A 10,985-nucleotide genomic window follows, 5' to 3' on the forward strand; every position below is an offset into this window, starting at 1 on the left:
TGCTCTTTACTGGCTTGCTTCCCATGGCTTGCTCAGCCTGCTCTCTTATAGAATCCAATTCCAGAGATGGTCCCACCCACAAGAGGCCTCTCCCCCTTGATCACTAATTGAGAAAATGCCCCACAGCTTGATCTCATGGAGGCATTTCCCCAACAGAAGCTCCTTTCTCTGTGATAACTCCAGCTGTGTCAAGTTGACACAAAATTAACCAGTACAGAGGAGTTAAGCATGTAGAAGACCCCAATGCTGCAATGACTTTCCTGTAAGAACATACATTAGGATGGCAGGTGTGCTTGCAGCTGACGAAGTGAAACACAGTCATAAGAGTGTAATATTGAGGTGTAGGACATCCCTCTTGCCAATTCAGCTCTCAAATACTTCTGCTTCAATGTTACCTACATCTGGACTTCTGCCTTTCCATTTGCATTCAAAGGCACTAGCACACTTCTGCTCTCACTGCTGCAATGCCAATTAATAATAAATATTCTTACCAAAGCGGGTGCCTGTAGGGATTTTTGGTGTTGTTTTTGTTTTTGTTTTTCAGGCTCTTTGAAGCAAGAACAGTACCGTCTGATTTTGGCCATGGAAATTATGAAAACCCTTCAGCCCCCCCCCCTCTTTCCTCAGTATCACCCTTTCTGTGTGGTATACAGGATGGAATGGAGCTAATCTGACATAGTCACAATACACGCAGGCTATAATAGCCATCTCCAGCTAGAAAAATCTGTCATTTCATGACCACACAAATTTGAGTTCACTTAGTCCCAGAGTTTTCCTCAGAATATCCCCAACTCCCTTCTGATGCCGCTCCGAGTCTTTCAGATGCTCTCTGTCTGAGTTATCTCTTTAGCTCCTCACTTCCTGCCCTATTTCTAATCATTAGCCTATGGTCAGAGTTATAATACAAATCTCTTCATATTCTACCCAATTAAAAAAATGTTAGTACCTCCCTAAATGGCATGCGAAGCTCTTAATTTTCAGGCCTCTGCCTTTCTCTCACTTCCCAATTATTTATTTACTCCTTACTATGTGCCATGAAAGAACTAAACAGATACACACCAAAACTAAAGCCAAAAAAGTAATAAAGCCCTTGTTCTTGTGAGAGCCTTAACTAAAGTAAGGAGAAATTGGAAGTAAAGGTAGGTGTGATAGTTTGTATATGCGTGGCCCAGGGAGTGGCACTATTAGGAGGTGTGGCCTTGTTGGAGTAGCTGTGTCACTGTGGGCTTAAGACCCTTACCTTATTAGCTGCCTGGAAGTCAGTCTTCTACTAGCTGACTTCAGATGAAGATGGAGACTCAGCTCTGCCTATACCAAGCCTGTCTGGATGCTGCCATGCTCCCACCTTGATGATAATGGACTGAACCTATGAACTTTTAAGTCAGCCCAAATTAAATGTTGTTCTTTATAATATAGAGTTGCCTTGGTCACGGTGTCTGTTCACAGCAGTAAAACCCTAACTACGACACTGGGTAAATGCTACAGTTTAAGAGGTGTGATACATTAGAGAATGAGGTGGGGTGGTCAAGGTGGGCCTTAATGACAAGGTATATTTGAAAGGACATTGAAAAAGGAAAAGGCTGCCTCAGGCTGGAAGTCACAGCCAGCACAAGGGCCTGGGATGGGAGCAAGGCTGGAGTCCTAGCCTGTGAGAATGGAATGCTTGGTGTAGAGTGTGTGGTGAGGGGAGAAGACACAAGGAAGAGAGGGCACACAGAGAATGTGGTGACCATGGAGGCCTCCACCAACTATCACAAAGACCTGACGTTCTTTCTGAGCAAGGCAGGAAGTACTGGAGAGCAAGCAAGCAAGCAAACAAACCAGATAAAATAGAATGGCATGACCCAGAGTTTAAAGGTCCTGGTACTGCGGTGCAGATACTGTGCTGGGGAGACCAGGGTGGGAAGCAGGACTCAGAAGAAAGCACCATTAAAGGCCATTTCTGTGGCTTATTTAAGGAAGGCTGGGCTATAGAAAAAAGATTCTGAGATCTTGAGAAAAACCTGCAAGATTTTCTGACATACTTGCTGTGGGTTGGAAAGGTTTTGGACCAAGGAGGTGGGTGTGTCATTATCTGGGCTAAGAAACGGCTGGGACTAGGCTCTGACAATAGGCCTGAGTTGTTTCTGACATATTGGAAATGCAGGGGATATTCAGGCAGGCATGTATGATAAAAAATGTATGTGTGTGAGAATTCATGAGGTAAGTGGCACCTGTCATCTTTCACAAGCTTACACATCTAGGCATAGAGCGTACAGTCCTCCCGTGTCTTTATGACAGCCCATCTATCTATTCAGAAGGGTTTCCCACTCTCCTCTTTTTCTACTTAGTCAAAATAATCTCCACCTTCAAAAGACTGATGTCATCTACTCTGTGAAACACACGATCAGCATTTCCTGAATCACTCTGTTTCTTCCCTTTAGTCACTTAAGACTAAAATATGAATATCTGGCCATATAGCGTATTTTTAAAGCTATATAATTTCCATTTTCATCTTGGTAAAAGGCAGATATTCTGCAAACACAGCAGGTGGCCTGCCTGCTCACATCTTCACATAAGTCCTTTATGGAAAAATTAAAACCACAAAGAGGTCTCCATGAGTAGCCCAATACTTGATTTTGTACTTTTTGAACATTTGTCGTTATCTTAAGATCATTTTTCAAAAGGCCCATATTATAGCATAAACTTTTTAGGCTGCAAACAAAGAATGAAATATCTTTTGACGGTTTTACAAAGCTAATTTTCATTTTGACTGTCATTCTTTTCCTTGCCCCAGGGAGGCATTAAAACTAGGGGAAAGATTAGACAAAAGAACAAAAACCACATTTAGCCCTTTTTTGTGCCCCTTCCAGGAAATAGCATCTAATACAATCAAGGAAGGGGGAGGATTTACAATACAATATGACTTTAGAGATGCTGGTCAGCTAGGAGACCACTTCTTAGGCAGCACTCTCAAGGAGCAGCACTGCATGGCTACAACCAGCCCCTAAGGGAAGTTGCATCTATCCCATGCACAAATGTTTCTCTAGTGCCTAAAATGCACCTTGCAGATAGTATAGAATGAATGAAATGAGTAGAGAGATGGATGGATAAGAAACCTATCAAATACAAATCATGAAATTGGTATTAATTTATTTCAGGATTAAAAAAAAAATAATTATTCGCCAGGTGGTGGTGGTGTACACCTTTAATCCCAGCACTTGGGAGGCAGAGGCAGTTGGATATCTGTGAGTATGTGGCCAGCCTGGTCTACAGAGCAAGTTCCATGACACAGAAGGTTATACAGAGAAACATCAGAGAGAGGGAGGAAAGGAGAGGAGGTGAGGGGTGGGGGTGGGGGGTGGGGAGAACTGATTCAAAGTCACTGTCTCCTTCCTTTTAAACTCTTTTTTTTTTAAAGATTTATTTATTATTATATGTAGGTACACTGTAGCTGCCTTTACACGCACCAGAAGAGGGCATCAGATCTTATTATGGATGGTTGTGAGCCACCATGTGGTTGCTGGGATTTGAACTCAGGACCTTCAGAAGAGCAGTCAGTGCTCTTAACTGCTGAGCCATCTCTCCAGCCCCCTCAAAGTCACTATCTTTAAGTAGTGATTACAAAAATGTTAATGGCATATAGAAGTTGGTGGGCTGAAGCAGAAATCTCATTAATAATATACAACTTTATAAAACTCTCAATAGCTCAAAAAGCAAGATGATATTCTGGCAACCATGCTTCTTCAGACAGTAGTTTGATACATATTCATTGTAGGGGAGTTACAGACTTTGAAAATAAAACAGTACGAAGACCTCTGAAACACGTCATAAGAAAAACAAGGTTTGTGGTGGGGAGGGTGGCGTGGTTAGAAAGCATCTGCCCAGTATGAAGACTTGGGTTCGCTCCTCAGCACCTGAGCAAGGGCACACTGCTATGCTAGTGCTGAGAGGAGACAGGTAAATCAGTTCCTGAAATGGCAGGCCAGCCAGCCCACTTCAAGGAGCAAGTGCCATACCAATGGAGAGCCCTGTCTCAAAACACAGGGTCTCCAAAACCAAGCTGAACCACCACAACACAAACAGACAAACAAACAAAGATGGCAGGTGGAAGGCACCCGAGGACACCATTCGGATGACCTCTGACCTACACACCACAGCATACTCAAATGTGCACACACCTGCATAACCACAAGCACACAAGCTTACATAAGTCCAACTAGGAAAAAAACACCCTATCTATCAGCTCCGATTTCAGAACATAATACATACAGGAGGTTAAAGTACCTCCAACAGCTGATTCTGCAATTTCTCTAACAAAGACGTTTTTACTACTCCTTCTGTTTTGTTTTGAGACAGGTTTCACTATTCAGCCCTGGACGGCCTACATACTCCTTATGTAGACCAGGCTAGTCTCACTCACAGAGAACTGCTGGAACTAAAAGGTCTTGCCACCATGCTGAACACTTGGTTTGAACCCAAAGTGCTGCAAGAAAACATTTCAAACAGAAACCATGGCTTGTGTGAAGAAGTCAATAAGGAAGCTAACATGTTCTAAGCACCAACCTCTTTAATTTCATGTAGTTCTCACTGGCAGCAGGCCGGCATTCCGCTCTCTGCACCACTATTCCTTCCAATGACAGTTTATCTTGAATGGAAAGGGGAAAAAATATATATTCAGAGATCATATTCATCATTTCCAAGATGGCATTCTGACACATAACTAAAACATAATTCATATAATCCAAGGAAACAAAAGTAAGCTGACCACAACATCGGCTCTGAGAATAGAGAAGCCTCACTCGTACTGAGCTGAAAATTGGGTCTTCCTGGCTTGTTCCTTGAGCTACGCTGCCCCTTTACACACTCAGACTAAAAAGACCCACAGTTCATTCAATCTAAAGAAAAAGTGACGATTCCATCTGTAAACAAGTAACTCTAGAAATAAGTGAGTCTAAAGCACTAAACCCAAGGTCCATGCATTCACACCAGTGAGTGTCTAGAGTATCTTACAGGGAAACAGCTAGGTAGGAAAATACAACACTGGGGCAGTGTTAACGTGAATCTGTAAGCTGGGGATGGCATGTGTTTGTAGGACTGGGGAGGAAGATAAGGAGGCTTACACACTTTGGACCATCTTGGGCTACATAGAAAGACTAGTATAAGCAAACGGTGAATCTATTATGAATATTTGTCTAAACAGAAATGCAAGTCTCTCTCTCTCTCTCTCTCTCTCTCTCTCTCTCTCTCTCTCTCTCTCTCTCTCTCTCGCCTCCCAAGTGCTGGGATCAAAGGTGTGCGCCACCACGCCGGCTGCAAGTTTCTTTCTTATAGTGACCCAGGAGAAATAGAGAAAGGAAAGAAAAGCTTGGACCTCCAAAGCCCACTGGCATCAGGCACTGTGGCAGAATGAAGTTAATGAACGTGTCCTACTATGTAAGAGGCATGTGAATGCCTCTCACAGACAGCAGCAGCTTTATGACAACCAGAAAGATCTAAGACTGCTCAGAAACAGCTACTGGTCAGTCATATGTCCATGAGAATTCACCTGAGCTCTGAGAAGAGACTAAGAAAATCCTGACTAACTAGGAATGCAACCGAGTCATCTCTTCAGGGTAACTTACTTCATTCATTCCACTAACTATAAGTGACTACCACGCAAAGGCACCATGTGGGCACCATAGAATCAAAGATGATTAAGATACAGCACTGTCTTCAAACTGCACACGTTTGCTATACGAACAGTGACACACAGACATACAGACAAATACAGAACCACATCTATACAATTCATACACAAAAATCTTCCAGTGACCTTCCAAGATTTTTGTCTTCAAAATTTAAGGAATTACAGCCCGTGGTCCTAAATACTAGTTATGAAACATACCATCTGAATTAAATATTCTCAGAGTACCTCAACACAAAAGCTCTTCAGAACAATGACAAGACCCACACCTACTTCACACTACAGTATGTCAGCAAAGAAACACTATGCAAGCCATAATCTTTACATCTTAAACCTAAAATTAAGTCCCTGTCATGAATGAAGTCAGTAAGACTAGACTTTGAACTTTTTCAAAGCAAACACAAATTTATTTATTTATTTATTTACTCACTTTACATCTTGCTCACTGCTCCCCTTCCGGTCATACCCTCCTACAATCCTCCCTCCTTCCCACTTCCCTTCCTCCTCTGAGCCCCTGTGATATCCTCCCACCCTGGCATTTCAGGCCTCTGAGAGGCTAGATGCTTCTTCTCCCATTGAGGTCAAACAAGGCAGTCCCGCTAGAACAACATATCCCATGTACAGGCAATAGCTTTAGGAATAGCCCTCATTCCAGTTGTTTGTGACCCACATGAAGACCAAGCTGCACATCTGGTACATATGAGCGGGGAGGCCTAGGTCCAGCCTGGCAAACACAAATCTTATATCCCAAGTAAATTGATGCTTTTCTAAAACAAAGTCAGTCTGGGGTAGCATCTCTGATAATAATTCAATCACAGATTCAAGTATTTATTTAACTAATGTTAAATGATAAAATGGCTACCTGTAATGCTCCCCACCTATTTAGCAGTACCTAGTCCAAGAGGATAACATGGACTTAATTCTTTTTTTTTTTTTTTTTTTTTAAAACAGGGCTTCTCTGTATAGCCCTGGCTGTCCTGGAACTCACTNTGTAGACCAGGCTGGCCTCGAACTCAGAAATTCACCTGCCTCTGCCTCCTGAGTGCTGGGATTAAAGGCGTGCGCCGCCACGCCTGGATTGGATTTAATTCTTAAAGAGTTCTGCCATCACTTTTCTCTCTCTCTATGACACCTGAAAGGATTTGAAAGGAAGTTCAAGGCTCCTGCTCATTTCAACTTGACCACCACTTTCTATTCTCCAGTTACGGTTACTCACAAAGCTCGAGAGGAGGCTCAGAGGTTAAGAGCACTTATTGCTCTTGCAGAGGACCTGGGTTCATTCCCAGCACCGACATGGAGTTTACAATCACCCCTAACTCCAGTTCCATGGGATCTGTTACCCCTTCGGATCTCTGCAGGCACTATGCATATATGTGGTCCACATACATACATGTAGGCAAACACATGAAGTAAAAGAGTTACTCACACAGAGCAGTAACATTCACTCCTCCAGACCATACTTTTCTGTTTACCCTATCTTTACAAACCTAAAATTGCTTTCAAATGTCACTCAAGGTAAATGGAAAGTCTTAATTATTAGCAGTAGATTTTCCCAAGAACTGGTCAGTGTCAGTGATTTCTCAGTTTGCTTCCCATTTCCTCTCTTAAATTTAAGAAGCCGACTCACTGTGGGAATGGCCTCCCTAAACAGGATTTGCTTGTTCTTTGTTTATTTAAAGTTAACACATACTTCTTAAAGCTTTAGGGGAACGTGTTCTTGTATTTCCCTCAACAAATCATACATCTTTTCTTCAATAAATTGCTTAAATTCAGGGGAAAGGTATTGTCCATGGAGTTCTAGTTTCAAGTACTCATTTGCACACCATTGCTGGTAATTACAAATTTTACCCATCAATACAGAAATCCTTACTTAAAACTACCTTTTGGGTGGCTGGAGAGATGCCTTAGCAATTAAGAACCAACTGTTCTTCCAAAAGTCCTGAGTTCAATCTCCAACAACCACATGGTGGCTCACAATCATCTGTAATGGGATCCAGTGCCCTCTTCTGGTGTGTTTGAGGGGAGTGACAGTGTACTCATATTAAAAAAACAAAAATACAAAACACTACCTTTTGGACCAATTTGAAAGAATGCAAATATCTGAATAATGACCCCTTTCCTCTTACACACATACGATGTATTTATCAAGTGTCCGCCATGTAAGAGGCCAAGCACTTCAGAAACAGCAGATAAAGGAAGCCTGCCTCTTGTGATCAGGGAATACAGAAGTGAGTGCATTGTTTGTTCTGTACCATACACATATTCTCAAAATGTATAAATGTAGCATGATCTCATCATTCCATGACATGTGTGTGTGTGTGAAAACAACATATATAACATATCCCGAATGAATTGCTTTTATTTGTGAATTTACAAAAAAATTTCAAAATCCAATACATTTACATTACCTTTTATTGTATACCAGACTGACCTAGAACATGCAGATTCACCTGTTTCCACTTCCCAAACTTGGGGATTAAAGGCTTGCACCACTAAACTCAGACACTGCTGTGTTTCAAATGAAAAAGAAATACAGAAATCTCCAAATAATTTTATTTTATTTAGTGTAAACTTAATTGCCATCTATGTACATCTGTGTATGCCTGTGTGAGTGTGTGAGGTATGTATGGGTGCCCACAGAGATCAGAAGCCTCAGGTGCACAGGGGCTGATGCTACTAAGTGGTTGTGAACCACCTGCATTGGTACTAGGAACAGAACACTGGTTCTCTGAGAGAATACTAAGCATTCTTAACAACAAAGCCAGCCTCAGACCTATGAAACTTGAACAATGTCTATGTACATGCCACATGTGGCAAGTGCCATAGAGGTCAGAGAGGGAGTTTACAGCTGGAGTTCCAGGTAGCTATGAGCACCAGATGTGGTTGCTGGGATACAAACTTGGGTCCTCTGAAGAGCAGGAAGTGCTCTTTCCTGGCAGACCATCAGTCCAGGCCCCAACATGACTTATTTATGGATATGTAAAAGACTGAAAACAACACATTTTTGATAACTGTGAGGGAAAAAAGCTGAGCTTACAGGACTTTCCCCAAATAGTTTTCAGACCATATTTAGGTTTAATAGGATGGGAAAAAGTTTACACAGGCATATTCAATATAATGGAAGAACTGGACATACCTCATATAATTTATTCCCAGATTAACACAGGCATCCATTTCCCCATTATTAAATACAGTGACAGATGCAAGTATCTCACCATATACTAGTGGGTAGTAGGTTAATCTCAAGCACTCCCACATACTTCTGCTCAAACTTGTTGATAAGTAATTATGTAATTTGATTACGAATTAAATAGCATTTCAAATTAAGAGAAGGGCTGTGACACCCTTAGGCTGTTTCTATGAAAGTCTTTTGTTAAAGACTTGTAAAGGTAAATTGTTCAAATTTGTTGTAAACTTTGAGACCAAAGACAAGCACACATCTATAAGGATTTGATTAGTGTTACTGCAGTATTGAAGTTCTTGCTTTGTGTTTAAAGAAACCCAAACTGATCATTTAAATTAGAGGTTTAATTCCACAAGAGAAAGCAGATGGTCAATTGGCATCCATCCTATACCCAAAGCAAAGCTTTACCTTAGATTACTAAAGAAGCAGCTAAACATTTCAAGTCCTGTTTTGAGACAGGACATACTATGTAGCCCTGAACTTGATAATGAAATGATTTCCTACCATCTAATTTAACTGAACAATTGGTCCTCTATATACTGTATCACCCACGGTATTGTATTGTACAATGTGACTATACTAAAATTATCAGTGTTACAAAGCTGACAAAGAGAGCATTGAATTAAACAGAGAGCTGGGCATCCAAAAGAGCTTTGCTAGAAACCCTGGCAGCTGGAAGAATTCAGACAAGGTAGGGTTAGGGGTGTAAAGGGAACGGAAAGTTGCCGTGGAAATAGCTTTTGATGGGCCCCAGACATTCTCTTGTGCTAGGAATTTTCAGCTCAGAGACCTAAACCACCAATGCCAAGGACCACATGGTCATGGCTGCAATCTGCAAAGAGGACACACAAGCTCATTCTACTGAGTCAAACACTCAGTTTTTACATTTCCTTCCCTAGGCATAGACATTTGTGTACCTCTTCTGTAAATGATAGGGATTAAAAAAAAAAAATCAAACTCTTAGATATTTTCTAACCTGCCCAACTCTTTGGTCATATTGTTTTACTAATTTTTATTCTTGTTTTTAGCCAGAAGACTCTTAATAAGTATAATGGGAACAGAGAGAAAATTAAAGAGTAAATAAAACATAACACTAAACGAATAACATAAAATACAACACTAAACAAACAAATAAGCACACAACAAAACAAAACACTAAAAACAGATTTGTAGGCTCGTAGTGCCAATTCTGTTAGTCAGCTCTGCTTCAGCAAGTTAGAGCCATGCGTAAGCAGGAAGGGTGTGTGCTGGTTAGTTAGTACTGGCATGTGAGCAGTGAGCTCAGCAGGGTTAGGAAGTCCTCAGGCATCCAGAAGTTCATTTCCACAAGACTTCGGGAGATCCACTTGCATGTGGACACCTTTAAGGACGATTCCAACTCTAGCTACATCACAACCAGGCGGCTAGTACCAAGGATTCTGACCTGATCTAGACTTCTGAAGTAACCCTCTTATTCACAATTCACTCTTCCATCTACCATCTTTAAAAAAGAAGTACTTCTACTAATCGTGTGCGTCTAAAAGGTAAATGATTCTAACATTCCCAGGAGGCTCCTTTCTCCACATTTTGTATATTTTCCTGGAAGTTGTTTTTGGGGGCGGGATAAGTGAATTCAGTATCCCCTATTAAGAAGTGAAAGGTAATCATCATTAATTTGTGAATTGATATTTTGATCTTATCTAACCTTAAGGATCTGAGATAATACATCCTTTCTTATACCTTTCAAATCAGTATGTTAAAAATATCCAATTTGGGCTGGAGAGATGGCTCAATGGTTAAGAGCACTGACTGCTCTTCCAGAGGTCCTGAGTTCAAAACCCAGCAACCACATGGTGGCTCACAGTCATCGGTAATGGGATCCGATGCCCTCTTCTGCTGTGTCTGAAGACAGCTACAGTGTACTCATATAAATAGAGTAAATCTTAAAAAAAAAACAAAAAAAACAATTTAACAAAAACTTTGACCTGTAATCGAGAACCAGGCTCAAGATCTAGAGAAGAACCTAACTTCTTTATACTCCTCTTTTTCTTCATGAATGGGGAGAAAGAAATAAAAAACCTACAGGCCGGAGTGAGAGGGGCGGGAGCGAAAGGGAAAGGGGGGGAGGAAAAAGAAAGTATATATATATATATATAT

At 41.2% G+C, this 10,985-nt stretch overlaps 2 protein-coding genes across 2 annotated transcripts in view; one reads left to right on the top strand and one right to left on the bottom strand.

Annotated features, from left to right (window-relative positions):
* The window catches only part of Gtf2f2 (general transcription factor IIF subunit 2), a 113,423-nt gene that overhangs the window by 50,559 nt on the left and 51,879 nt on the right, over nt 1–10,985 (bottom strand). Inside the window, exon 5 of the mRNA XM_021203492.2 lies at nt 4,546–4,627. Coding sequence (XP_021059151.1) covers nt 4,546–4,627 — 82 coding nt within the window. The remainder of the gene's footprint in view (nt 1–4,545; nt 4,628–10,985) is intronic.
* The window catches only part of Kctd4 (potassium channel tetramerization domain containing 4), a 9,498-nt gene continuing 8,697 nt past the window's right edge, over nt 10,185–10,985 (top strand). The window contains exon 1 of the mRNA XM_021203491.1: nt 10,185–10,372. The gene's annotated coding sequence lies outside the window, so the exon portion shown is untranslated. The remainder of the gene's footprint in view (nt 10,373–10,985) is intronic.

Source organism: Mus pahari, chromosome 8, assembly GCF_900095145.1.
Source record: "Mus pahari chromosome 8, PAHARI_EIJ_v1.1, whole genome shotgun sequence".
NCBI lineage: Eukaryota > Metazoa > Chordata > Mammalia > Rodentia > Muridae > Mus > Mus pahari.